Below are 13,682 nucleotides of genomic sequence, written 5' to 3' on the forward strand. Positions count from 1 at the left end.
ATGCCCCTGGTTTGCTCCTAATGAACTTTTGTGTCAGTACAAGCTAATTAAAGGGTCCCCTTCTAAGTGTTATCAGGGTGGCACTCTCTGGTGGATCCGGCAGATAGGATGTCTGGACCTTGAGTACTGCTTCCCAAGCCAGAGGTTGTCACCCCTTGGGAGCTGCGAGGAAGTTAGAAGGACAAAGGAGAACACGAGTCAGAATTACTCTCAATACAAAGGAAAGAGGATATTCATTCCACGTTGATCCTTCTGAAATTTTACTTGGGGATGGTGACAGATTGAGAAGCTTTTAAGAACCTTTCTTCCTATTTCAAAAAATCAGAAATTTATAGCTTTCATAATGGAATTGTAGTTAAGGCTCTTATAAATCTAGGTCGGAATAGCTATTGCTCAGTCTACGTTGCATGAGTGCAGAGAAAGGGGGGAAAATGACAATGTATGGGCATCTGGGTGTTGAAGTGGACTTGGAGCGTGGGTAGAGGCGTTAGCAGGAAGAATTCTGGAGACCAAGATGTAAACTCCTATTTCTAATCAACGTGGGTGACAGTTTAGGGTCTGACACACCAAACACTTCATAGGAAATAGTGCTAAGACCGAACCATTCAACACAACAGTAGTCCATACTTCTGGAACCCAGACCTTGCCAGATCTGAGGGCGCCCGATGATGACGTTTCCTTGGATCAGGCGGTGATTGGTTCCCATAGAGGGGCGATGACCGCCAACGAGATTTGGAGCCCGAGCCTAAGCCATCGCGAGAGCAGCGGCCTCGGGTGCGGGATGGCCGCGGAGCCAGCTGGAGCTGGCCCGCGGCTCCGGGCACCTGCTCTCCCGCCCGAGGCATGGCCCGGGGTCCCGGCCCACTAGGTCGGTCTCGCCCCGACACGGTCGCCATGCCCAAGAGAGGAAAGCGACTCAAGTTCCGGGCCCACGACGCCTGTTCTGGTCGAGGTGGGCGAGGAGGCGGGGGTGCTGAAAGATCTGGGGCTGTCGGCTGGGAGGGGACTGGACCGAATGGAGGCGAGCGCTCGCCTGCCGGAAGAGGGAGGGAACTGGGGCCGGGAACCTACAGTGAGCAGGTCTTAGTGGGAAAGATTGACGGGAAGGCCTTTACCTTGAGGGTTGGTACTGTGTTTCAGTGACCGTGGCGGATTATGCCAACTCGGATCCGGCAGTCGTGAAGTCTGGACGGGTCAAGAAAGCCGTCGCCAACGCTGTTCAGCAGGAAGGTAGGCTTTCGGTTAGTCCATTTATTTTATACCCAGGTCTTGAAGACAGAACTCATGGTTTTAATTCCTGGGATTCTCTGTTTTTTTTTTTTCTTTTTTCTTTCTTCTTTTTTTCTTTTTCTTTTTCCTGCAGTTCTTTGGGCATCTTTCCACAAACATGTTTGCTCTCCTCCCTGTTTGTTCTTATTTTGCGGGCAGGGTGCCAAGAATGGCAGTTTTTGTATATAAAATATTGTATGTCTGTCTTTGCATTAAAAACGACAACAGCAACAACTTTGGTACTCTTCATTAGTTTCCACTGCTTTCTTCTTAGGTATTAATCTCTTTGCTGTAATTCACATGTGTTTTACTTTGCAGTTTGCTTCCTTGTTTAATAACCTTGGTGTTATTACACCGCCCCCCCCCCACCGTTTCTCTTGCTTTCAAGCTTTTTATTCATGGGTTGAATTGTGTTTTATGAGACATACTGTCTAACCCAAGACAAGGGTTAAATTGGATCCAGTTCCTCTCCAACACTGCTTATCAGAATTGTGTAAATGACAATAGAATTCACCTTTTGCTTTTATCCTGCAGGGTTCATAGTGGAGGAATTGTGCATTCTCTTTTTTCCAGGGCTGAAGTTAGCACTTTTAAGGAGGGAATCCTGCAACATTGAACTCAGTTTGCCTATTGCTTTATTATATTTTTGTTGTTAAAATTTTAAAATTTTGATTTCATTTTGCAATCAGTTCTCAGCTTTCTTTCTTACTCCCTCCCCATGCTGATATCTTTGTCAAGCTGTATTTTTGGATGGTACTGGGTACCATCTCATCTTCCCCATTTTTTTTCTTTTAGTAAAATCTCTTTGTGGTTTGGAAGCCTCCCAGCTTCCTGCAGAGGAAGCTCTTTCTGGGGTTGGTGAGTCCTGTGACATCATCGACAGCAGTGATGAGATGGATGCCCAGGAGGAAAACATCCATGAGAGAACTGTCTCCAGAAAAAAGAAAAGCAAGAGGCACAAAGGTACAGAGTTTGCTTTCTTTGGGCAGTCCTGTCTTTGGTGATAATTGAAGCGGTCATTTTCTCAACACAAGAGGAGATCAAAAGTGGTGATCCATCGGGAAACTGAGTTTGGAGAAAACCTGGCTCTTAATAAGATCTTAATAGTGGGACAATACCTGTTAATAGATCTGGATTTTTAACTTTTGTCTAAATTTGAGAAGAAAGAAGACTGATAGTAGCCATTATTGAGAACATTAAAAACATGCATTTCTAGATTTCTGAATGGGTGAAGGAAGCTGAGGTGTGACAAAAATGTTTTCCAAATATGTGGATTTTACATAATCAGTTTGCGTTAGATAAAGTTAGATATTATCACGGACTTCTAAGTACTGTGCTTTATAACTAATAGGTACTGTGGAAAATAGAAAAGTGAATGATGGTTATGTCTTAAAGGTGGTAAGACCTTTAAATGAAACAGAAACTAATGATATATAATGTGCCAAATCATTAGCCAAATTCCCACATTGTGCTCTATACTTAATGAATCAGATTCTCTTGGGGTAGAGCTTAGAATAGCTATTGTTAAGGCCAAAGTGGTTCTGATGATCAGCTAGGTGTAGAGGAAGCTGAGAAGTAAGAAATGATTTGTATATTTTTGGTTTCAGATCTACCAGAACTTTCACCTCTACTTGAGAATCACATAATAGATATTTATATTTGTGAAATCTGTTGAAATAATCAGTATATTAAAGAACTTATATTACTTTGCTGTTATAGCAGAAAGCAGCCTTGGGAAGGTGGTGGAGGGGCTTTTTACCCAGGAAAGAAGAAACCTGCTTTTAGTTCTACGATTATGGCTGAATTAAGGGTTAGTCCTTGGTGTTAGTCCATATATATACATCTTTGTGGAGTGTGTTTGTTACTTGAACCTGAGATATTTAGTGGATGACTCAGGGTCAATAGAATTAACACTAATAAAGTCTGAAGCAGAAGGTGGAGGTAGGAATATCTTATCAAGGAGTGACTAACTGCCCCTAGTCAGGATTATAGGCCAAACTGAAAGTGAAATAAGGAAAAAAACAGAAAAAAAAAAAAAGAAACATGTTTACAAGAAGTTATTGAGTACACACTGCGCTCATCTGTTTCTTTTTTTTTTTAATTTAGTCTGCACTTGAAGTTTCCTCATGCCATTTAAAATCAATTTTGTTTTTTACATGACTGAACTGAAGAAAACATTTGGTCGATGGGGATTGCAAGGAAAATCAAAGTCAGGGTTGAAAGTGCAAAGCTGGAATTTGGAGTCAACAGAACCTGGATTCTGTTGATGTTGCCTTGGTGGCAAGGCTCTGTTTTCTTATTACTAAAATGGACACAATAAGTCAGTCACGACATCACATGCCTATAATCGTAGTGATTAGGGAGGTGGAGGCAAGAGGATCACAGATTCGGGGCTAGTTTCGGCATTAGTGAGAACCTGTCTCTAAAAGGACTGGGATGTAGCTCAGTGGCACAGTGCCCATGGGTTCAATCCCCAATACATAAAAAAAAAAAAAAAATCAATAAAATAGGCACAATAATATTTTCCTTATTTCTGTTGAAAATTTATTAAAGTTGAATGATATAATATACATGAAAACACTTTACAAACTTAAAAATAATATGTGAGTATTTGTTTTAAAATGGCTTGAAGAATGAGGCTTATTCACTCAGGCAAAAGTTTTCAGCAGTAGAAGTAGCAGGAAATGTTAACCCCGAGGGGCTTCCTTGAACCTATTTAAACCCTTTTCTTAACTGTGCAAGACCTGAGAGAATTGAAATAATTGCGTATCTTTAGTTATATGTGCAATAGAAAATCAAAGGTTATTGTGGTTTTTTTTTTGTTTGTTTGTTTTTTGTTGTTGTTTATTTCTTTCAGAGGACCTGGACAAGGCTGGAGGAGAAGAGTATCCCATGGATATTTGGCTATTGCTGGCCTCCTACATCCGTCCTGAGGACATTGTGAATTTTTCCTTGATTTGTAAGAATGCCTGGACTGTCACTTGCACTGCTGCCTTTTGGACCAGGTTGTACCGAAGGTGCGACCACAGAGAGCTCACTCAAATTTCTCTGTAGCTGATTCCATTGCTGTTTGTGATTTGGAGCTACTCCCTGGATGGTGATCTCTTTTCACTTTCTCTCCTCCATGTCTGGTTATGACCCCAACTTTGGACTCTTTGACCCCTCTCTAGTTTAAATTTAACATTATGAATTTATTCAGGTAATTGTCTTGCTTACAGTTACCTTCTTCACTTTTTTATCTTTGTTTAGCAAGTCTTGCTTCAGGTCTCAGAAAGAAAAGACTTTGACTTTTCCTCTGATGTTTATGTTAGCTAGAATATTCAAAAGCTACAAATGGCTACCTGTTTATCTTTCCACTGGATTAGTTGTTTCTTAGATTTTTTTCTAGTCATCCGAAATTTTCATATAGTTTTTGTACTTAATGCTGCCCTATATAAAATCATAGTGGTGAGGAGTGAATAGATTGTATGATTAGTAAAAGGGCTAGCTTTTGATGCAGGGTGTGGAATTGTAGTGGAGATTGTAAATAGTCCGTAAGGTTGTGGTTAGAATGGATGTTGAGATAGTGTAGCAAGCAGGGAGTAGAAAATCTGTTGAGACGTTGGACAGGGAAACCTGATGGCTCTTCTATAGGAGAGGGTTTCCCTGCCCCTCGGTGCTAGGGATTGAACCCAGGGGTGTTTTACCACTGATCTAAATGCTGTCACTTTCTTCCTAAGTTACTGGGATGGCTTTGAACTTAGAATCCTTCTCTCAGCCTTTTGGGTCTCTCTGATTATATATGTGTACTACCACTAAAGTATACTATTCTTTTGTCAGTTCAGAGACTTGTTCTTTTGTAGAGTGAAATAGGATTTAAACTTTTAAAATGGGTGAAAAAGTACAGGATTATAAGCTGAAGAATCAAAAGTCACTGCGAAGTTGAGATGGTGATTTGTATGTATATGAGCACTGGGACTAGCTAACTACTGGCCGATGGAATAGTGCAGTGGCGTTCACGTAGAGACCAGGAGTCCTAGGAGACTGATGTAGAGCAGGAGAGACAGTCAAATGTTGGTAGGAGTAATGTGTCATGTTTCAGGCACTACACGCTGGATGCTTCTCTGCCTTTGCGCCTGCGACCAGAGTCAATGGAGAAGCTGCGCTGTCTTCGGGCATGTGTGATCCGTTCTCTATACCATATGTATGAACCATTTGCTGCTCGAATCTCCAAGAATCCAGCCATTCCAGAAAGCACTCCCAGCACATTAAAGAATTCCAAAGTAAGTGAGAGTTAGTGTTGGGGTTTGATTAATAGACTCTTATATGGTGGCCTGTTACTGTGGCTTATTTTCAGCTTCTCTGATGGGGAGGGCTATAGGTCCCAGGCTGCTAGAGGACTAATATAAACTTATAGAACTCAAAGAGATTTCATTTCTCTAGGATATTCCTGCTGTGCTGGGCTGGCTTGTTATCTTTACATATAGCTTTCTTGTGCTTTTAGTGTATTCCTTATTCCATTTTAATTTATTTTCATGCATTGTACATTGGACCACTTTAGATACGATGGTTTTGATGGTTTGGGCTAGGAAGAGCATAACTCAAAAGGTAGATATATGCTATAATTTTTAAAAGGTGCTTAAATCATGATATAAGGACATAACCTGAATAATTCACATACTTTCTCTTTCTAATGTAATCTTGACATCTGGGATTCCCTTTATTATTCTCAACCTTCTTAAAGGATTCTGATGTAGATTTCTTTAGCATTTGCTAAGTGCTCAGTGCTAGGCTGTTGTTGGGCTCTGTGGGTAGGTTGTCTCAGAGACCATCAGTTCCTCCAATTCATAAACTTTAGGGCTCTAAAATTATATATGTTTTAGGCTATTTTTATCTCAAGATTCTCCCAGTATTTTATATTCATACATTGTATTCAAGTTAGTGGCATTCTTCTGATTAGTAAATAGGTCTACTAGTCTTTGGTACATTCTTTCCTTTTCTCCTCCCTGATGAAATGTCTAGTGAAATCACCTTTGTCAAGCTAGACTAGTATAGTAGATCTGATTATGCAGGCAAGTTGATGTCTCAACCCTTTTCTTACTCAACTAATATCATGTCTAAATTTCATCTTTTGAGGTTATAGCTAATTTTTATTATTCCTGTTCCTATCCAAAGTCTGATGTTCTATAGCACTTCCAATTCTCTTGTACTTTATTGTCATGGACTTAATGATTCTTCTCCCCTAGCTTAGCTCTAGGGTGATAATATTCTACCTGAAACATTTGAATTAAAAGGATACTATTGGTAGTATATTCCCCCCTAGGCTTGAAACTGAGATAGACAGGGCCACTGGCTGAGCTCAATTTAATATCATGCTAGCTGATGGATTTAGGGCATGAATAGCATGCTGTGTGAGTAGAATTTCACCCAGCAGCTGCTTCTGCCTGTAACATGAGTAGACAGTGTATCAGTTCACATTTACAGTGCCCCTTCCCCCAGAAGCATTTGATAGTATTAGACTAACTATGAGGAGGTGGGGAATCATCCCAGGGTTAACCATGCTAGGTATGAATTAGTTACTGGGAGAAGAACAGCATTGGGCAAACTTCTCATGCTTGACACATCTTAGCGGCTCCAGTGCACAATGCAAGTGCTACTGCTTAGCTTCTGAAATACCTATGTCTTCATATTCTTAGCACTGTATATTAATTTTTAAAAAGTAGACTATGAAAAGCCAAAGTGGAATGAAAACCAGGATCTTAATCTAGTTAGTATGCCCAGATCATCTGGCTGCTTCTTTTGTGCCATATTAGAGATCTTCTGAAGACGGTATGGGACCTGAAGTGGCAGGTGTCCTATGCATGGCCTTGCCATTAGTGTGTCCACAATCGCATGGCATTCAGGGAGTTGCCAGCATGTCTAAAGGAAGTTGTCCCATGTTCCTGGACTCCAGCTTTTCGTATTTGATCCCCCTCTCTCTCTTTCAGTAGCATAGCTTGTGTGGGACACTGGAGCCGTTGTGATGGCAGCAGAAGTGTTTTCCCCTTAAAGCCAAGCCCATTATTTTTGATGGAACAGCAGGACGTACAGGGCATGTCTGAAGGGCAGGACGGCGGACGACCCACCCCTTATCCCCTGGGAGGTACCTCACTTCTTGTGCTTAACCCTAGCTGTAGCTTGACTTTCATCAAGGGGTTCACTCTAGACTGAATTTAGCCCAGCTCTGTGGTTTCTACCAGCTCTCTGCTCCCAGAAGATCCTGAGCAGCTTGCTCCTATTATAGGGCCGGCTCTCCTTGCCTGCCTCATGGCCTTGTTATCATCTTGCCTGGTGGCTACTCACTGCCCTTATATTTTAACATAGAGCGGTGGCCTGCTGAATCAGAAAATGCCCCAGTTTCTAGACACCATGTTTCTGTCTTTAAAGAAGAGAACAATAGGGGTTGATCTCAAATAGCCTCTGAGGTTGACATATTGGTCCCTCTTCTCCTTATTGAACAGCCCTGGGGTTGTCTTCATGTTGCATCAGTGTCAGGTTGGGGGTCTACCTGTGTCTAGGTAAAATATCAGCATTAGGACTGTGGTTGGCTTTAGAGTTGTCAAACAGAGAGGTTTTTCCTGATTATTTTTTGTTACCTTACAGTGTATTTTGATGTTTTCCCACCTTAGTTTGTTTTATTTTTATTTTTCCATAGTGCTTACTTTTCTGGTGCAGAAAGATTGTTGGGAACAGACAGGAACCAATGTGGGAATTCAACTTCAAGTTCAAAAAACAGGTATGTGATCTTTCTTTGCTTTGTCATTCAGGTAATATCTTCAGATGAATTTCACTAAGTATCTTAATCCCTTTTTGCTATCAAAACAAAGTGCCACAGACTAGGTAATTTTTGAAGAATGAAATTAACTTCCTCACAATTCTGGAGACTGGGAAGTACAGGATCAAGATGCTTGCAGGTTCTGTGCCTGGCAAAACTCTGTTTTCTCTGCTTTCAAGGTGGTGCCTTATTGTTGCATCCTTTAAAGGAAAGAGACCCTGTCCTTATATAGCAGAGGGTAGAAAACCAAAGAGGTTGAACCCAGTGTAAAGCCTCTTTTGAAAGGGCCTTCATCCCATTTATGGGGAGGAGCCCTCATAACCTAATCACTGCCTAAATCCTACCTCTTGCTACTATTGCAGTGGAGATTAAATTTCAACATGAACATTGGAGGGGCACAGGCATTCCAGCTATAACACTAGGCATGAAATGACCTTGTTACAAATCAAATAGTAGGACTAGGGATATGGCTCAGTGGTAGAGTACTTGCCTGAAATGCACAAGACCCTGTGTTTGATCCCCAGAAATGCCCCCCCCACCAATCAAATAATATACATCAAAACTTAAATAATACCCTGAAAAGAAAAAGGAGGAGGAACTATTTTATATTGAAAGATAAAGGTGACAACCTAATGCAAAGAGTAAACCTTGAGTGGCTTCTGGACCAGAGAACAAAGAACTATAGAAGACATTTTGGGGGCAGTTGCAGAATTTGAATATGCTGTGGCTATTAGATGATATAAAACTATTAATTTTCTTATGTGTGGTAATGGTATTGTGATTATGTATAAGTGTCTTTATTCATACTGAATTGTTAAGGTTGGAGTGTCTGTTACTTCCAAAAGGCTTTGTACTCCATTCTTCCCAAAGTATGTATGTGAGGGAGTTGGGAAATTAAATATGGCAAAATATCCAATGGTGGAGTATATATAGTTTAGTATACTATACTTTTCTATATATTTAAAGACTTAAAAAGTGAAAAAGAAAAACTTACTATAATCATGCACTGAACTTATTTGCTTAAGTTTTCTTTTGTTCAAACATTTGTAAACAACAAAAATTAATATAGTTTTATGTTCAAGATAGTTTTGGGGAAGCCCTGAGGAGAGAGTTTGCCAGAAGGCTTTTTATAAAACATGAACATTTGTTCATTTTTTTTCTCTGCATTTTGCTTAAACTATAAGATCTTGGCTATCGTGTGGATCTGTTTTGTCATTCTTTTCTTATCCTCAGCAGCTGCATTTAAAAAATCTCTCCTCTAGTTAGTAGCTCACTGGTAAGACACATTACAAATATAGTTAGTTATCCCTCGATGATGGCAGGTGGGTTATAGATAGTTCTTAAAGTAAATCATATTTTTCTGTTTTTTTTTTTTTTTCAAAAACATGGTTCAGGGGAAGAATTTAGCTCCCATAGTTCACATTTAGAAAGATAAGATGCTTAAAATCTATGAAACCTGTTAGATGTTGCTAAAGTGAACCATGGGAGTTTTCTGGGAGGGGACTGAGGGGCAGTGGAGAGATATAACTAGAAGCAGAGACCACAATTACTGCAGGAAAGTGAATACTTGTGAGTTCTGAGACTTGGGAATCTTTGGTTTAATGGCACCTGCTCTAGGAGGCCACTTCTGCTTCCATCCCTTTTGTGCATTAGATTTTAAGTTCGACAAGTCACAAGGAGTTTGCAGTCTTTCAGACATTATAGTGTCTCTGGTAGAGACTTTAAGTTTCTATTTGTCTGGTGGCAGGAGTACCATCTAAATGAAGCATACATTTGCTTATTCAAATATATTTTCCCTTTTTGCAGAAGGCAGATTTTCTTTGATCTTTGCATAGAAAGCAATAAACATAACAAGAGGAGATAACAGAAAAGTATCGGTTGTTGGATTTTCATTGATGGACTTTTAGAGAAATAAATATTTCCTCTAGGTCATTAGATTAATTTTGGTACTCTTCAGTCCCCTAGATTAAAGAGCAAATGTATGGAACGATTGCAGCCTCCCATTCAGTATGAAGATGTTCATACTAACCCAGACCAGGACTGCTGCTTACTGCAGGTCACCACCCTCAATTTCATCTTTATTCCAATTGTCATGGGAATGATATTTACCCTGGTAAGTGGAGACTCAGGATTTCATCCACAGCTCTTTCATAAACTTTTGCTATATTTAGAATTTAAAAGAGATTTGTAAATTCAACCAGTGAGAAAAAAATACCTGAAGAATAATTTATAAAAATTTGAAATTAGGCTTGTATATTAACAGATAGTTGGGGATTAATATATATTAGAATATGTTGTTACCTATTGTTCTCTCTAGATCAGGGAATGTTTTGCATTGTTATGTGTGTGCAATGATCATTATGACTAAAAGAAATAATGAGGAAGCGTGTGCATGCACATTGTATGTCAAGTCTGTGAGGCATTCATGTGGTTTCAAATGGAACATTAAGTACAGGGTGAGCAGCTCTACCTTTGTGCAGTGCTCTGGCTAGTCAGCATTTGGCTAAGAATCAGTAAACAGTGTATGTGCCTGTGTCTTAATTTTTCCATGTTTTAAAATATTTTAATTAGATTGGCAATTAAACTGGAAAATTTGGGCTATTTATCTTTTCAGTGTTTAGGGCTTATGTTCATAGATAGGCAGACTTCCCCTCCAAAATGAAAATAGCTTTATTATTTTTTGAATGGTAAAAAATAATGCTTCATGTAAAGAATTTAGATAATAAATAAATATATTGAGAAAGTAAAGGTGACTTAGACTTCCAATGTCTTGTAACTGCAGTTAACCTGGAAACTGTTTTTCTAATGCATCTGTTAATGTTCATGTATATATCCTTTCTCAGATAATTTTGAGTAATTGAGATTATGTCATATATGCTATTTTTGTTGTAGGTACTTTTCTTCTTCCTCTTGGTTAAGCCATATTAATGACCTAGTTATGTATTCACATTCCATATCCTTCGTATTAATTCTATATAGAACTACATATGCATATTTGGAGATTTTGTAGTTTCATTTTACAAAAAAAGGGGATCAGGTTTATGTTTCATGCATCTTCCTTAATTTGTTCAATGTTATCTAAATCCCTTTAAGTCATCTCTTACTTGACTTTAATGACTTTGGTGTGTGTGTGTGTGTGTGTGTGTGTGTGTGTGTGTGTGTGTGTACTAATTTATTCAACCATCTGGAAGACTTTTTTTAGCCTAGTTTAAATATATGAAGCTGAGAAGACCTTACACATCTGTAATCCCAGTAGCTTTGGTAGGGTCGCCAGTTCAAAGCCAGCCTCAGCAATTTAGCGAGGGCCCAAGCAACTTAGCAAGACTGTGTCTCAAAGTAAAATATAAAAAAGGGTTGGGGATGAGGCCTAGTGGTTAAGTGCCTCTGGGTTCAATCCCTTGATACCAGAAACAAACAAAAAAAATTTTAAAAAGTTAAAATTACACTTTTTAAAATGTTTTTACAAAGGTGTTGGTATTATAACTTAGAGATTAATGTTGCAACCTAGTTAGTATAAATTATTTCTGGACTATTTCATTTCAGGGCGAGCCAGAGGAAACCAAGTTTTTTTGAATTAGGTATTAAATTTGTTTTTCTCTTCTAGTTTACTATTAATGTGAGCACAGACATGCGGCATCATCGAGTGAGACTGGTGTTCCAAGATTCTCCTGTCCACGGTGGTCGGAACCTGCGCAGTGAACAGGGTGTGCAAGTCATCCTGGATCCAGTGCACAGCGTCCGACTCTTTGACTGGTGGCATCCGCAGTATCCGTTCTCCCTGAGAGCATAGTTATTTCTTCCCATCCTTTGGGGCAGCCCTGAGTCTAGTCCATAAGTAATCAGATTTCAGTTTGAAGGGGATGGTTCTATTGTATATCTGATTAGTAATGCATATGCTCTTTTGGTTCCTGGGGCTCCTATTATTGGAGGGAGAAGGGTTGAATCAAGAGGAAAACAACTATGGTTTATAAACATATTTTAATGTAAAATTTGCATTTGAAAGGAGAAACCTGGCCCTGTTTTCTGTGTTAAATCCCATTTGGTGCTATTGAGTTTATTGTTCTATATTCTTTCATCCTATTGAAAATGGATGATCTTGCTCTAGGGAAAAATCAAACACTTAAATCTTCAAGCAAGAAAGTTTTCCCTTATGGATCAGAGGAACAGAACCAGAGGCCTAAAATTGTTATAACTACTGCTTCCAGTGTAGCTGCCCCTCAAATTCAAGTGAATATTTTCTCATCTCCCTTTACCTTTCTCCAGAAATAAAACAGGTGACAGGGTTTTCAGAATCTTACTAGATCAACTTGTGAATCTTTCTTTTAAAATAATTCTTGGATATTTATTGCATAAATACTGTTTTGCCAGTTTTGGGTTTTAGGGTTCTTTTTTTTTTTTTTTCCCTTCCTTTTCTGCATGAGGCTGATAGTGATAATGACATTGTGCCCTTGGTGGGATACTAGGAACTTTATGTAGTATTCTAATCCTTATAGTGTTGCAAGGTAGGTGAAACTATTTCCAGTTTATAATTGAGTAAATGAATTGGTGACTTACCCAAGGCCATAACTGCCAATAAATGGGCAGAGCTAAGATCTTTTTTTTTTTTTTTCCTGATCCAGGTTTTTTTCGCTATGCCACAATTTAAAAAGTCAGTTTCATTTTTTCTTGTGGTAGATAATGGTGAGAATAGGCAGAATATAATAGATTTAAAGGTATAAGGTTGAGAAAAATTTGATCAGCCTAAAAAGTATATAAGATTGATGAAATAATCTTTTAAATATGTGTTTTTTAGTAAAATATAAACTAACCAAGAAAGTTATTTCAGGAAGGATAGTGGCATTTTCATTAAGTTGTTAGAAAAGCATTTATTATGCTAAAGGTCATTTTTAAAAAATGCACTGCATGTTGAAACCAGCCTCTTAAACCACAAGCACTTAGTAACTTTGCTTTGCTCTGCCCTGCACTGTACTGCTTCTGTTGTCAGGCCTCTTGTCCAGGTAGAGATGCTAATGTCTTCCTGTTGAGCAGAGGACTTGCTATGGCTGGTGTACTGAGATGAGGATGGTGGGTGACTTTTGTTTTTGCTAAGAAAATAACCTTGCTGCTCCCTCGAAACCCCTATGATCCAGGGAGCTGGATATTGTCAAGAAGTGGGCATTAAGATGACATTTTTAAACATGAAAATTCTGTGGGGGAGATATCATTAAGAGCCAAATACCTAAATTAGCATTTTTTTCCCCCTTACCATCTTTCTTACCCTCTGCTATTTAAAGAATATTCTTAGGAAGCATCTGCCTTATATGGTTACTAACAGCTAGCCTTACCCCACATTGAGGGTGGTACTTAAGCTGTTCATAGATAGTGAGCCTGGGTCAGTGAAAAACAGAATTTGGGTAAAAACAAGCTAAAAAAATAAAAATAAATCTAAGAACAATAAGCACCTCGCAGATCTCTACAATCAAAAGTTACCTCTTTGTGGCAGAAGGAAAGAAGCATAGTCCCTAGTTCCCTAAACAAAAGATGCCATGGAGTGGGAGGAAGTTGTCCTGGTGGATTGTGTGTCCCCCATTTAGGATTTACCTTTAAAAGGGGGGTGAATAAATTCAGCTTAATAATTGTG

The 13,682-nt window shown here is 39.1% G+C and overlaps 1 protein-coding gene across 2 annotated transcripts; it reads left to right on the plus strand.

Annotated features, from left to right (window-relative positions):
* The first annotated feature begins 738 nt into the window (after positions 1 to 738).
* Tmem183a (transmembrane protein 183A) lies at positions 739 to 13,682 on the plus strand. Of its 2 annotated transcripts, XM_078022605.1 has the most exons (8): positions 739 to 952; positions 1,141 to 1,230; positions 2,065 to 2,232; positions 4,127 to 4,286; positions 5,351 to 5,531; positions 7,943 to 8,023; positions 10,020 to 10,175; positions 11,667 to 13,682. In XM_078022605.1, the coding sequence occupies exons 1-8, from the start codon at positions 844 to 846 to the stop codon at positions 11,850 to 11,852; spliced, it is 1,131 nt and encodes a 376-aa protein (XP_077878731.1). In that variant the 5' UTR covers positions 739 to 843; the 3' UTR covers positions 11,853 to 13,682. The 2 variants fall into 2 exon arrangements, with proteins under 2 accessions (XP_077878731.1, XP_077878732.1); XM_078022606.1 differs by lacking the exon at positions 739 to 952 and having other exon boundaries at positions 1,152 to 1,241.

Source organism: Ictidomys tridecemlineatus, chromosome 10, assembly GCF_052094955.1.
Source record: "Ictidomys tridecemlineatus isolate mIctTri1 chromosome 10, mIctTri1.hap1, whole genome shotgun sequence".
NCBI lineage: Eukaryota > Metazoa > Chordata > Mammalia > Rodentia > Sciuridae > Ictidomys > Ictidomys tridecemlineatus.

Excerpts from the sequence above, each read along its gene's own strand:
- Tmem183a (XM_078022605.1), top strand. The coding sequence starts at position 844 with ATGGCCCGGGGTCCCGGCCCACTAGGTCGGTCTCGCCCCGACACGGTC. Across the intron at positions 1,231-2,064 it reads CAACGCTGTTCAGCAGGAAG|TAAAATCTCTTTGTGGTTTG; the intron begins GTAGGCTTTCGG and ends TTTTTCTTTTAG. Across the intron at positions 5,532-7,942 it reads GCACATTAAAGAATTCCAAA|TGCTTACTTTTCTGGTGCAG; the intron begins GTAAGTGAGAGT and ends ATTTTTCCATAG.